Raw genomic sequence first — 14,984 nt, forward strand, 5'->3', positions numbered from 1 at the left:
ATAAATTTTCAGTTCACGGTTGTGTAGGAAAGTCACGGACATTTCTGCCAAAGAAGAAAAATATTTGATCAGCCATTTGGTTGCACGTCTCGGAGATATAACATACTGCCGTAGTCAGAGCTTAGGGTTTGAGCCAAGTCAGCGCAGGTTGGACTCATAAGATGAACTCGAATTAATGAATGATCAACTCGTCAAGTTAGAAATTGGTTTGAGATCGGTGTTTCAATAGTATCATCATACTAAAACTTATTTTTTTAATAATTTTTTTACTTTTTCGTCGACTTTATCCTTCTCTAGTATTACTGTTTACTAGTTTTAGTGAGTCAAATTTGAATTTAAATTAAACTAATTTTCGTATAAATTCAGTTTGATTTGAATTCATTCGTAATTGAAATCTAGTTTAGAAGTTAGCTTAAAAGGCACATGAAAGGTTGGCATTAATATTTTTAATAAAATTATGTACACTATTAATAAATTTTAATTTGCGTATTAACAATGGTTCATTATTATATTATTAGAAAATTTTAAATTAAAAATAAAATAATATCTAATTATATGATGACATATTATCGATAACGCATAAGTTAGAACCCATTGTTAGTATACAAAGTCTTAAGGATGATTCACAAACTTAATCAATTAAATTATAGAAAACATAAGGAGAAAATGCAGGCAGTGGGTGTTGTTCAAATTAGAAATAAATTTACATTGAATTAGACGTGCCTCCCAGTTCTTCGCTCGGCTTTGGCCTGTGGACGGACGTGACAGGGAAAACTTGATATTGTTATTTAGAAATGAAATTAATTCAGGTCAAACATGTCTGCATAAAGAAATGTATGTCAAATATTTCTTTTAGAGACAAATGCATGAACCTCTCACTCGGGTTGCAGAAATAGTTGATCATCATTAACACAGAAAGATCAAAATAATCACAAAAATGTTAGGAACAGATTTCATCAAGGCCATGTTTTATCATTTCAGAATCTTGATGTTGGTTGACAGAGAACAACAAAGAAAACTAAATCAAGCCTCGAAAGCAATAAGATCTTATTGATTACAATGGCATTAGCCCAGCTTTATTGTTACAAATTTAGAATGTGAACCATGCTTCTCCTCCTATGTTTCCTTTAGGCATTTTTCGAATTCGTTCGATTCCGGTAGTGTAGTAACCTAAACCATGTCTTTTTCCAAAGATTAACAAGGAAGATATAACTTGATTTTCTTGGTAAATTCTCCTGTACAATATTAAATTCTCTGGTCTGCATGAGCTTCTCTTCCTGAAAAGTTAAAGCACAGTGGTTTTGTAATTCTTAGTCTGCAAGAGTGATGACAGAAAGATTTACAAATTTCACATCCAGCATACTTACTTTCATGATGAATTTGAATCCGACCTTAATCTGTCCTTTGTAGGTGTCATCTTCAAGCACTACATTATGTGGAGCTGGGTTCACTTCAATCAATCCTTTGTCATTGCCTTCACTAATTATTCCACCAAGGTAATATCTGCATCAAAATGTAAATAGCTCATCTTAGTTGAAACAAAATTTGAGAATTATAAACAGAAGCATGAAACGGTTCTTTCTTTTCTGGGATATCAAATGTCACTGAAAACCTTGATGTTCAGCTTCTAAATCCTAAGCTTAAAACAGAGGGAAACTTCCTGGTCTTACACAAACACAGATCATCTATCAGAAGATGATCTGCGTTCAGCTAAATCTTTTTATTTTTATTTTTTTGAATGAGCTCATGCCTTACTATTTATTGGAAGCAAACTGGGAACATGATGCAAATATTGAAACTAGAAGGAACTTATAGCATGGACATCAATGAAGGAAGGGGCTACATGGTTTCGCCAACAAATCCATTGTCTGTGAATGATTTCACGTCCATAATTCTAAATTTGATATGGGTGAACTTTCTCCAATCAGATTGAGGGAACACGAATCTGAATTTCTCATTCCACCAGGCCTTCCCACCTTTAGCTGCATTACAAAAATCAGTCACTGGGATCCCAGAACTAACTGGCATACAAATTTCAAGGCATCAGAATAATAAAACTCAACAAAAGCATATCCAAACCTGATGATACTTTGCTTTTATGCACTTGAGTTCCAATTTGTACAATGACATAATAGGCTGGTGTTCCTATTAAAAAAAAATTAAAATTAAAACAGTTAGTAACCTCCAATAGTTTAAAAAGTTGTAGTGATAAAAAATTGACGACCCTACTACGAGGAGAACAGAGTAAGAGTATGCTAACATGACTTTCTTATGACTATGGGGAGAGACTAGAGAGTACCAAAAAAGGTTTTATGTCTAATGCCTTTAGCATTAACAAGAAGTACTTCAAGGATTCCTTGCTTCATTTGTGTCTCAGTGTGCATGAAAGATGGAATACACAATAGTGGCAGTTTCGCAAGCTCACTTTATTCAACAATAAACCTATTGCAAGAGCAATTTAAGGGATCTCTAATCCGTTCCCAAAATTAATGAATTTCAAGTTATAACTGCTTAGACAATTAATTTTGAGTTAAAAATTTCCATTAATTAGATGTAAGACAATTAACATGGTTTACGTTTGCCCAATTACACCTTCCAATATATAAGCATTCATATTATCTTCTGATTGATATCAGTTACAGAATTGAGAATTTAAGGACAGTATCTACATTTTCTTGTTTTTTCTTCTAGTAAGGGAACAGTAATGTAAAACTAGATGTTTCAATCTCTCCAAAATCTAACATGGACCAGCTGAGAGGTCAAGAACACTGGTTCTCTTCTCTCAAACAAATCTCAGGTTAATATTAATCAATAAATAAGCCAAGGTCTTAACTTCTGTTCCAGAACTAATATTTCAGTGAGAAACCAACTGAAAGAACCAAACTAAGGCACTCTCATTTTTGCAGATATTATTAGAATTAAAATTATATTTCCAACACATCAAGACAAGAACAACATAAAAATTAAAGAATCAATTTAATAATCTTACCTCCTGCAAATACCCCATAGAAAGGATATAAGAATGTTCAATTTGCTTCATCTTCACATCCAAAATTTTTCTCAGTTTCTCCACATCATAACATCATATCTTCCTCTGCATACAAGTCTAACAAAATTTAACATAGCTAGAATTATCGGGGTCTAAGGTAGTAAGTCGTTCAACCACGTATTCTGCTATCTCAATTGACACGCCTGTTGATCTGCAACCAGAAAGAAGTGTTCCCCAGATTCTTTTATAAGGTTTCACGGGCATTTCTCTTAACAATTCAATGGCTTCAATGTACAGCGCATTCTTCACGCACGCTGCAATCATTGAACTCCACAAAACAACATCTTTATTCGATTTTTTTTCAAATGATAATTGCCATGTCATGATCACAGCAAAAACCAAGAATAGCCATTAAAACCACCGACTCTGATATAAAACCCTTTGTGATGACCAGCCCACGAACCATCTTTTACCATTCAATGCACCAAAAGCCCGGGCTAAGCTCAATACCGTCACGTAATTCGGCCTTTTTCTTTACCAAGTTGGAAATTTTTTATGTACATGATAATGCATCGTCCTCTTCAGAGTGAAGCTAATGTAATGCAAAATACGTGTGTCGCTTCTCGTAAAATGTGTCGTTGGCTAATTTTATCGAACAACTTGTAAGCATTGAGAAGTATACAACAAATGGTTAAAATTAGATCCACCTATGATCAAGAGATTTGAAGGTTTAGTTACATGCTTAGATTCCAAGAATATGGGCTGGACAAAACTTTGTCCATAAGAATTCAAGCTCTGAAAAGAAATTCATGTGGTGAGGAAACCTTCTTACCATACACCAGGTTGTCATTGCTCCATTTGACTGCAAAATGAAACTATTCAACTTTCGTTTCATTGACTGGTTTCAGGTATAAAAGCCAAATTCCATTTTCAATTGAGTACATGTATTCTCTAGCTTTTTAGGTCTTACCTTGTAAGTAACCAGTTGCCAATTTTGTATATTTGAGGATCACAAGCTTAGCAAAATTGGTGGAAGATTGAAATTTTCAAAGTAAAATCCTGAGTTCGAATCTTTGTCACGGTTATGATATCATTTGTAAGCTTTCAATAAGTAACGGGAAATATTACACATTCCAAACATATATTTCAGATTTTATAGATGTGTTGTGTATGAAACTGTAGGGTTATGATTTATAACCAAATATGTATTTAATTGCCTAAGAACTACGTAGACAAACCAAAACTTTTTCTCTTCATTATGTCTGAATCTCAAACTTATATTGTGCTTCCAATTTTTGATATTTCCCAGCCTTTGCACTCATCTTATCTGTCCTCCCTTTCTGAAGCCTGCAAAACATGGGGGTTTTTCCTCATCAGCAGCTATGGAGTTCCCAAAGATGTTCACACAAGACTTTATATGCTTTCAAAACAACTCTTTGGCCTACCTTCTGACACCAAGCTTGAACTTCTTCCACAAAAACTTATACTCCTCATTTCATAGCTTCTCCTTTCTTTGAGAGCCTCCGAGTTGATGGGCCAAACTTCTTTGCATCTGCTCAGAGTTCTGCAAATATTCTCTTTGACCAACAGAGACTTGAATTTAGGTATCATTTTTTTTATTATTATTATTATAATGATTTCTGCTGAAACTTGTAACCCCCATTCCATTTTTTTTTTTTTTTAACTTGTCTCGTTTTCTTTTTCCACTCATGACAATGAGATATTGCAAGAATATGGCAGCAAGATGACAGAATTATCAAAGAAAATTGTAGAGGTATTGCTAATGTGCTTGGGAGATGGCGTCGAGAAGAAATTCTATGAATCTGAATTCAAGAATTGTCATGGATATTTGAGGATTAATTACTACACTCCAGCTGAAAGTTTGGAGAATGAAGTAGAAGGGCTAGGCATGCATACAGACATGAGCTGTGTAACCATTGTGTACCAAGATGAAATTGGTGGGCTTCAAGTGAGATCAAAAGAGGGAAATGGATGGACATTAGCCCGTGTGAGGGAGCCCTTGTGGTGAATGTTGGGGATATGCTGCAAGCTTGGAGTAATGAAAAATTTAGATCGTTAGAACATCGAGTTGTTTTGAAGTAACCAACCAACTGCTTATCTCTAGCTTTCTTTTGGTGCTTTGAAGATGAAAATGTGATTTTGACACCAAATGAAGTGGTAAGAGAAGGAAATTTGAAACTATACAAGTCATTTGTGTGCTTAGATTATCTGAAATTCCGAGAAAACAATGTGAGAGGAAAGTTTGAAAAGGTTGGATTCACAGTCAAAGACTTTGCTGGGATCAGGCTCCAAATATGAAGTGAAGATCATATATTTTCTTAACCTTGTTTCTTGTTGGTGAATAAAATTGTTGTTCCAGTGTTGTTGAGTGTGAAATGAGAGAAGGGATTCCATTGCACTGGGGAGCTTTGACCTGGTGGTAGTTAATTGGGAGGGGGACAGTTCGGAGTTCAACTTCCAACTTCCTATTATGTATTACATGTATTATATAACTCTTGTATATATCCACTTGTGCATGTAGCACAATTTTCTTTTTTGGTTTTTGCTACACCTCAGACAATCCCATCTCATAAATATGAGAAAGATATTAAATATGTAAAAACATGATAATAAATAATTGGTTAAATGATTTATACACTCTTAAGTTATCAAAAAGACCGAGAATAATTAAAGATATTATTATTTTCTTGAGCTTGTTTAATAATTAATACCATAAAATTGCCACTTAACTTGTCAATTGTCAATTTTGGCAGACCCATTTGAGATATAATAATCTTATTTCATGTTTTCAAATAATCACATTTACAAAAGTAATACAAGTTAAAGAATCCACTGAATGCTGCTCAGGAAGCCAAAATCTCTTGTAATTCTACTCCTTTTCATGTCATCTCACATTGTATCTCCGAAATTATTATTCTTTTTCCTCTTAAGCAAAGGTAAAAATCCAAGGCTAAAGCAATCCTATCAATCAATTATATGGCAGGATAAGATATGGATATCACATCATAAATAAAGCATTTTATTCAAATGGGATACAGCATTTGCAAATAGGAGACAGATTACATTGAAAGGTTTTGTTCTTCATCACTTGGGAAAGTCATAAGTCAAGCTAATTAGATGAGGTCAACAAATTGATGTGAACACGTCAGGAAGGGGATCCGACTTCTCACATTACAACTACACATTACACATATCAAGAAGCTAAATCTACAGAACTGAAAATCCTACTAGTATAGGTTGATTACTAGTTTGATCCAATTCTTTTAACACTTACCAGCAACCTTCCATAGAGCTTGTTCAATCATCACTGCTGGTGCGACGGCTGCCCCTTGAAACTGAAACCAAGTTCAAATGAGTTAAACATGTGCATTTGCTTGTGCAGGGGAGAGTTCAGAAAGCAACTAAAACATTGTTCTGAAGTTCATTCCCGATTAACATAAGTCCAAATGTATTAAGGGAGGGGAATCTGCTAAGAGTGACCATAACACAAACCTTAGATTTAAGTGCCAGCGTGAGAATGCCATCGAGATTTGCCGATATCACTGAGTAGGCATCCAAGTGCAGATTGTTTATAGCATCCATGATATCAAGTAATATGAATTCTCTATATGGACATCTCATCTCAATCAGAACCTCTTTCTCTTTAATGCTGACTTTCACATCCAATGGCGGGCCATCTTTGAGAACAACTTTATTGATTTGTAGGTCAGTTTCATCAATATCACTGGCCTTCCTCTTGTTTATCCAAGGCTTCCTTCCATTATCAATTTTTTGGTTGTCATAGTTATCAAATATCTGCTCTACCATATCTGGGTGATTTCTTTTAGGCCTTGCCTCAAAATCAACAGCTGAGTCCATGCAGGATTCCAACTCTTCTACTCTAGCCTCAAGCTTTTTCAAGTATTTAATAGTGTCATTGAGAATTGATGTTTTGTCAACCTGCATAAACACAATGAACTTAACTGATATGAAAATCACAGGACAGTCAAGCATTTGACTTCCTAATAATGATTGGTGAAAAAAAAAAAAACAAAGAAAGGGGAAAGTCATTTCTAAAATTTCCTCTCAGTGTGAAGGCATTACAAACTAAATTAGAGTATCAATAAGCTGCATAGCTCAGAAGTTAGTTATGGCTGATAACTTTTCTAAACTACCCAAAAGTATTTTGTCACTGTGACAGAAACATAGAGAAAAAAAATATCAGAAAAAGGATTGGGGACATAATTTGAACATGTTATATTAGATTCACCTTACAAACAGATGGAACCATTGACCTTAGGACCATAAATTTTTCATTCTCTCTTCTCTTATCTGATGATGAAACATGTCCAGTGCAAAAATCATCACTTTCTATTGTTGTACGCCAATTTTTTCTGCAGATTTCCTTCTGTGACTTATGAGGGCAACCTCCATACATCAAAGGAACAGTAAATAAAATCTGTTTTAATATGCTTTGCTGGACTTGTAGCCTATGACCATCAATTTTTCCTACTTTCTTCCAACTCATAAAGCTGGATTTGTTACCACAACCAAAAAAACACAGGTTTTCAGTCAAACGATTTGAACTTGCCAAAATAGCTGAAAGAGTTTTTTTGTAATGTGAGTCATCGTCTGCTCCAAGATCTAAGGAACTTAGCTTCGTATGATTGCCATCTTGAAGTTCTTTCAATTGAAAATTTCCCACATTTTCATGCTTTGGAGAAGAAGCAACCTTTGCTTGATGCACAAAAGCTTCAGATATACAATCACTTGAGTTCATGGAATCTGGTAGGCCATTGCTGAAGTCATCATCCATGAAATGCCAACTCTGAACTTGAGAAGCCCCACCATTAATACCTTCAAGCATGAAGGAGTCTTCAGTCTGGTGATTGTGCTCACAGCCCTTCGAACGTTCATCAGGAGAATCCAAGTGAAATTCTTCATTGATATTTCCCTGTAAGTCATCAGCTCCCTCAGAATCAAATTTGATTTCTTCTCTGGAAGAATATAGGCTCTCCAAAGTCAATGCATCTACTATCTCATGGCTGATCTTGGTGCAAATTGGATCATTATCATCATCTGCATTGTGAGAAGGAGATGAAGATTTCTCAGAGCAAACAGGCTTTGAGAAGTCCAATAAGGAAGCTTTGACATGTTGAAGGAGACTTGGATCCTCCGGGATCTTCAAATAACCCAGAAAATAAAAAGAAAGAATAATTACTTAATGAATGGACAAGCTACAGAGCTCATTTATTTTTGTCTATAAAAAAAAAGAATCTTAGAGATCTGACTTCAGAAAAAAAAAACTACCAATTCAGTGACACCAAGCTCAATCACACCATCAAGATGAGGAAAACATACGACAGTCTGCAACAATAAAACAAAAGACAATGTGAACATCAATATTCATAAAATGAATGAGAAATATTCAATGGGTTCAACAATTAAGTTGCAGACAGTGTTGTGATCTTTTAAACATTCAGTTCTAACTTTTTTGTATATCTTGGACTTTTATTTTGTTGTAGGAGAGTTCCTCATACCTGAATAGATGCACTCTAAGAGAAGTGGTCAGCAACCCGGTGCAGAAAAGAAATTATCAAGGAAACACAAAAAGTCAGTTTGTTTCTCTGGTTGTAATACATGATTATATGTTAGAACACATTATATCATTGAAACTGAATTGAACTTGAATGAGGAATATCGACCTTGGCCAACAAAGAGCGTGAAAACACTTTACTGTCTGCATATTGAGCATTACATAGCCATATGGTTTCACCATTTGCAAACACTCTTCCTGGCAAACTATGGAACAATGTTGAAGAATCATGGTACATAGTTAGAAGACCACTGGTAATAATACAAGAATATAAGGGGAAACACCATTACCGAGTTAAATAAGAAAATTAAGATTTGAACAATAGAACAGAGAAAGTACCCTTGGCCAGTATTGAATACAAAGGACATGCAAACCAAGTAGTACCACTCTGCATCCGTGAGATCCTCTGGAGACAATGCAACAGATGGCCTTTTATTAGCCTGCTCACTTTCTCCTTCCAGAAGAGACTCATAAAGCTCTCTTAGTTGCTCACTCCTTTGTAAACCTATTTTATCAGCTTTAATTTCCAGGGCTTGGACAGTCTTCCTAGTCTTGATGTCTCCGTTATAGTATCCATCACCCCACACCAGCAGCCTAAAGAATGTTGACAAGACCATATTTTCCCAAAGTAAGTACAAAGAATTTTAATAATAACTATATGAATGAGGAAAACTTTCAGCGGTCAGTTTCATATCAACACAGCAAAAACCTCGCTATTCACTTTCCCATTTTCTACAAATATGGATATAAAAATGTAAGTTTAAGTTTTGTTTATTGTAACATCACTTTACTGCCAAACAGCGAACAACCCACCATTTCCCTTACTTTCAGAAAGAAACTTCATAGCATTAACTATTAGGTGGTCCACTTTTGCTGCTAAGAAGTCAAAATCTGAGCTCTTAAATTGCAACCCAAAATGGCATACATATAAGAAACATCAACTTCTCAGGAAATTTAACGAAAATAACAAACCAAAGCAGATGCTACTAAGCTAGTTTCATCAATTTCTACCATACGGGTACGTCATTGTATTTTCCGCAGCAGAAAAGACAAAATTTACGAAGAAAAATCTGACTTAGACCAGAAAGGAAAGTTATCAATTTGGATAAAGAGAGAGATGATACCCACAAATTAAACTACACAAACTCGGCTATACAAGTTAAGAGAAAGACATCCAATAAAGGAATTTGAGAGAAGAATAGAAAAACTTCTGTGAAAAAAAAAAAAGGAACACGCGCGCGCGCGCAGACGCAGAGTTAACTGAAGTTAACATACCCCTGTTGTGAAGTTGATGATGACCAGAAAATTGCATAGCTCCACTGGATACTTCTAACAGCCACCGCGAGCTGTTTTCTTAAGTCTTGCAGCACCGCATCATGGTTTTGAGTGGCATTAGCAGCCATTTTACTAATTGAATGCAAGTTAGAGTGGCACGAAATCTTATCAACACTACAGGGAACTTGGGTCAACAAATCTTGATTCTATAACTCGTCACACATAACTCATGCCAACTTTGGTAAAGCCTTTAAGTACACCTGGCATAGCATGTTCCTATTGAGCCAAAGGACAAAGGAGAGTTGGACATTGTATCGGCCTTGCTCTCAATTAAAGTAGTCGGAAATGATATCAGCCAAATTACCATGGTCCTTCCCAACTTTGATGAAACGATTTTTCTACTCATCTAAGTTTGAAAACTTTATTTTTCTACCTATCTTTTAAAATTGCTAATAAAATTTATCTCACAACAATGACAAAGGCTGGAGGCTGGTGTTAGAAAGCCACTAGAAGACATTAAAAATAGAAGAAACACCAAAGACAAAATGATACGAAAAATCACTAAAACAGTATCAAAAACTAAAAATAATAGAGAACAACATCAAATCAAACTAATAGACTTTCTCTTGTAGCTTTCGTTGCAACACTGAACAAATTAGTGTTTGGCTAGATCTTTGTGATTTCATCAAACCAAAATATTTCGCTTTATTATTAAATGAGACTGAGATAAGATAAAAGTTAAATGGGTTTTGGTTGTCAAACCCACCTTGTATGGATCTCACACTTGTTATCCCTACTATATGACGATTCATCTTATGATCACTTTCTCATTTCATCAAGTCAAAATGTTTAGTTTTATCTTTAAGTATTTTTCAACAATCATGAAATGAAAAAAAAAATATATATATATATATAGAGTAATTAAAATAAAATTATAATTTGTTTATACTATTAGAGTGTAAGTAATATTAATCATATTGTATATCTTAACTTGACCAAAAAAAAACATTTTATTAATTAAAACTAATCTCTGACGAATGAACGGAGAAATGAATCTTTCCAACTTACGGTTAGGAAAATTATGTCACCAAAGTTGGAGAGGAACAGTCCTTTTGTCTCCTTTTTCTTTTTTATGATTTCATTAAGTACAGGCCAATTCCTTTTTTTGCTCTTCCGATTCAATTTCAAATATAACTGTCACGCTGAAACCAAGAAAAAGTGGGCAACATTAAGAAACAGTAAAGAAAAGTGCGCCCTAGAAATGCATATTATTGAGTGATTCAGATAACCTTTACTTCTTGGAATGGCCAATCGACTAATTCCCACAGAAGGTTTTGTGCAAACTTACTTTTCTATTTGATAATTTTTAAAAATTTAAAAATTTATTATTTTAAAAATAAAATTATTATTTAATAAAAATATTAAAAAACTATAAATACATTATATTTTACCGCACCAAAGTTTAAAAGCTAATATTTTACTTTGTTATAATTAAAAAGCTAACAATTTTATCTCACTTTTTTTCACCCAAGGTTTGAAAAATCAAAATTTTTCCTAGATTTTTTGTAGCAACCGTCGGCAACCAAAGACGACCATGATAACATCATTCTCTCTCCTTCCTAGTTTCTTTCTCAGTTATCGTCAATTTTCGACTATCATTGATTGTCACTGACTAATGCATGAAAAGACTTAGGTCTCTTCGTTGCGTCATTGTCTCCGTCATGTCGTCATGAGACAGAGACACCTAGATCTCTTTGTCGCACGACAACATAATAAAGAGACGAAAATCTTTTCGTTGTTCGATAAAGAGACCTAGATCTGAATCTCTTAGTGCACTGGTCAATGACAATTAATGATGGTAAAAAATAGATAGTAACTAAGAGAGAAGCATGGAGGGAGGGAGACTGTTGTTATCACCGTCGTCTCCGATTGCTAATAGTTGTTGCAAAAACCTTAGGAGAAAAATTTTGATTTTTTAAACTATGGGTGAAAAAAAGTGAGGTAAAATTATTAGTTTTTAATCTTGATAGGATAATATGTTAGTTTTTAAACTTGATGGGATAAAATATGATGTATTTATAATTTTTTTAAATATTTTTATTAAATAATATTTCATTTCTAATAATAATAATGAAATTTAATAAAAAGGTAGATATTTAGATTTTTTAAAGTTATTTGTGAAAAACATAATTTTTATCAAACCTTGGGTGGAATATAGTCGTTTGGCGTATTGGAATTAAATCTTTTTTCAGAGAAAAGCAGCCAGCCAGTGTCATTAATTGTTGCTGTAAAAAGTGACGAGGCTTCTCTTGTTCAAAACAATTTCCTGTTTTTCGTTCTTTACACTTCAGTCACCCTTCGCCACATGTTTTTTTTAAGGATACAAGTTTTTACCTTTAATTTTTCCAATTAAGAATATATATGTATCATAGCAGTAAGTTATTGTTTTAAAATATTTTTGTTGTATTATTTATATAAAAAGAGAGAATACGTAATAATAATTTTTTTTTTTACTCGACCTTTTGATAAAGAAAAAAATCTTTGTAATATAAAAAAAAAATTTAACTAAAAGGTTATTTGTGATTGAATAATAAAATCAATGAGAGAAACTATTATAAAGAATGCAATTTTGACTCATAATTTCATATTGATAAATTATTCAATATTGTGATTTTATGTTATTATATTATTTAGTGTTGTTATAATGTTGTATTGATGGTTAATAAAATATAAAAATTCAAGTCTGAATAAAAAACCAGACAAAGAACAGGTTGGTGTTAATGTTAACGTTAACCTGTTCTTTATCTGGTTTTTTATCTAAATATGAACTTTCGTATTTTTTAACTATCAATACAATATTAAACAATACAACAATATAAAATCATAACATTAAACAATTTAACAATATAAAATAATGGATACAAATTGAATCATTTATGATGGTTTATTTTATTGATTTTATTATTTAACCACATGTATATTCTCTGTTAAAAATTATTTTTTTATATTACACAGATTCATTCCCTTATTGGAAGACTAAGTAAAAAGAATAAAATTATTATTGTATATTTTTTATTTCTGTATGAGTTATATTAATGAGAATATTTTGAATAAATAAGTTACTATTATAATATTTTTGTTTAAAATAGATATATATATATATATACACACGTGCGATAAAAAAAGGTTAAAACATTCAGTATCCCTTAATTAAGTATGATAATGAGTTATGAAGTCTGAAACGATAGTAAAAGATAATGACGAAAGTTGAAATGAAAGAGAAAAGCTTAATTGGAGGACGAAATTAGTGGGGGCGGGGCCGGGGCAGGAAGAAGAAGAGCTATCATTTTCAATACAAAGTCAGTAGGTTAGTTTTTTTTTTCACATGAACGAACGCCTCTTTAGCCTGGAATTTCTTGTCAATGGGAGGAGGGATGTACTATAGTAAAGCAGGGTTGCCATTTGTAAGCTGCTTGTGACTCAGTTTGGAAAATATTGCAATTGAATTTGAACTTGAATGATTTGAGTTTAGTATTCAAACTAAATTCGAACTTATTTTTAAAATCTTATTTATTAATTTTAAATATAGAATCATTGATAAATATATAATTTGAAGGGTTTTAATATAATTTTTTAAAATTAAAGGGTTTTAAAAAATTTCAACCGAAGTATAAATAATTTGTTTCTACCTCAAGTTCATGTCAATAACTTACTAATTTAACAAACTCGACTTCAAACTTAAGATATTAAACCAATTTTAAGATAAACAGTAGTCAACCCAACTCAATATACCTTTAGGGGGCATTTGGTTTGGGTAATGTTTGATTACTAAAATAGAAAGATTACCTTGAAGATAGATTACTTATAAGATTACTGGGTATAAATGATTATTATGTTTGATAAAATTTGATAGGTATAAATAATTATTGTGTTTGGTTAAAGGTAATAAAAGATTACTAGTAAATTATTTTACTTAAATGCCCTTGAATATAATTATTTTTTATATTATTTGTCATATTAATTAAAAATAAATTTCTTTTTATCTCAAAAAATTAATGAATAATAATTTTTCTATAATAAACTCAAGATTACCCCAGTAATCTTTAAATACCTAAGGTGAAGGTGGTAATCAGATTACCACCTATATTACCTGCTACGTCAGCATTGGTAATAGAAGATTACTGTAATCTTTTATTACTGACAAACCAAACAAAGGAATAAAAGATAGATTACTAAGGTAATAATAAATTCCCCCAACCAAACGCATCCTTAGTCTGTCGGGAGATATATGCATGAACTGTAGATACAAGCAAACAAGCTCTTTGGATCACCGTGAAATAATATATATTTTAGAGTATATTAAAATTTTGTATTATTGGCCGATAGGGCATGATAAGGGTGGATTTTAAATTTTTTTGAAACTTTGGGATGTTTTAATTTTACAAGAAGATGACGGGTGCATGGAAATTGTGCCCATCTTTATGTAAAAGCTTTTGGTTTAGGCCAAAAGACTTAGTTGCACCCAAGGTATAGCGAAAATTCAAAGTTTCACCTTTTAATTTAAAAAAATTCAAATATCTATCTATAATTTAGAAAATTAATAATTTTTTTTTCAAAATTAAGTTAGGCTTAAGGGTAAAATCATCATGTAACAATAATATTTAATATTTATATCATTTTTCCTTCTTAATTTGAAAAACCAATAATTTTTTTCAAAGTTAATTTTGAAAAGTGATAATTCCCTCTACATAGGGTTTCCAATTTCATCGGTGAATTTTTTATCAATGATGACCGATCTCTCTCCCTCCTGGTGTCATCTTTCTGGTGCTCAATATCGAATTGATGACGTTTAGATTTTGTTAAATTCATACATCATCGGTCTGATATTGAGTATAAAAGGGAGAGATGACATCGAGAGGGAAGAGATCGGCTATTGTTAGCAAAAAATTTATTGAAAAAATCGGAAACCCTAGATAGGGGGAAAATGTCATTTTTTAAAACTTAATTTTGAGAAAAATTATTAATTTTTTAAATTAAGAAGAAAAAATGATATAAATTTTAAATATTATTGTTAAATAATGATTTTGTCCTTAACCTTAATTTAATTTTGGGAAAATTATAAGT

General features: G+C 32.6%; 1 protein-coding gene and 1 pseudogene across 1 annotated transcript; one reads left to right on the plus strand and one right to left on the minus strand.

The window, feature by feature from the left end:
* Nucleotides 1–951: 951 nt before the first annotated feature.
* LOC123215681 (transcription factor GLABRA 3-like) lies at nt 952–10,148 on the minus strand. The gene is made up of 12 exons (XM_044635885.1): nt 9,861–10,148; nt 8,925–9,179; nt 8,695–8,791; nt 8,530–8,544; nt 8,300–8,356; nt 7,260–8,171; nt 6,503–6,949; nt 6,285–6,345; nt 2,080–2,145; nt 1,844–1,982; nt 1,368–1,503; nt 952–1,277 (listed from the first exon to the last, which is right to left on the minus strand). The coding sequence occupies exons 1-12, from the start codon at nt 9,986–9,988 to the stop codon at nt 1,128–1,130; spliced, it is 2,463 nt and encodes an 820-aa protein (XP_044491820.1). The 5' UTR covers nt 9,989–10,148; the 3' UTR covers nt 952–1,127.
* Nucleotides 3,947–5,548, plus strand: LOC123215682 (annotated as a pseudogene).
* Nucleotides 10,149–14,984: the final 4,836 nt, after the last annotated feature.

This window comes from Mangifera indica, chromosome 5 (assembly GCF_011075055.1).
Source record: "Mangifera indica cultivar Alphonso chromosome 5, CATAS_Mindica_2.1, whole genome shotgun sequence".
Taxonomy (NCBI): domain Eukaryota; kingdom Viridiplantae; phylum Streptophyta; class Magnoliopsida; order Sapindales; family Anacardiaceae; genus Mangifera; species Mangifera indica.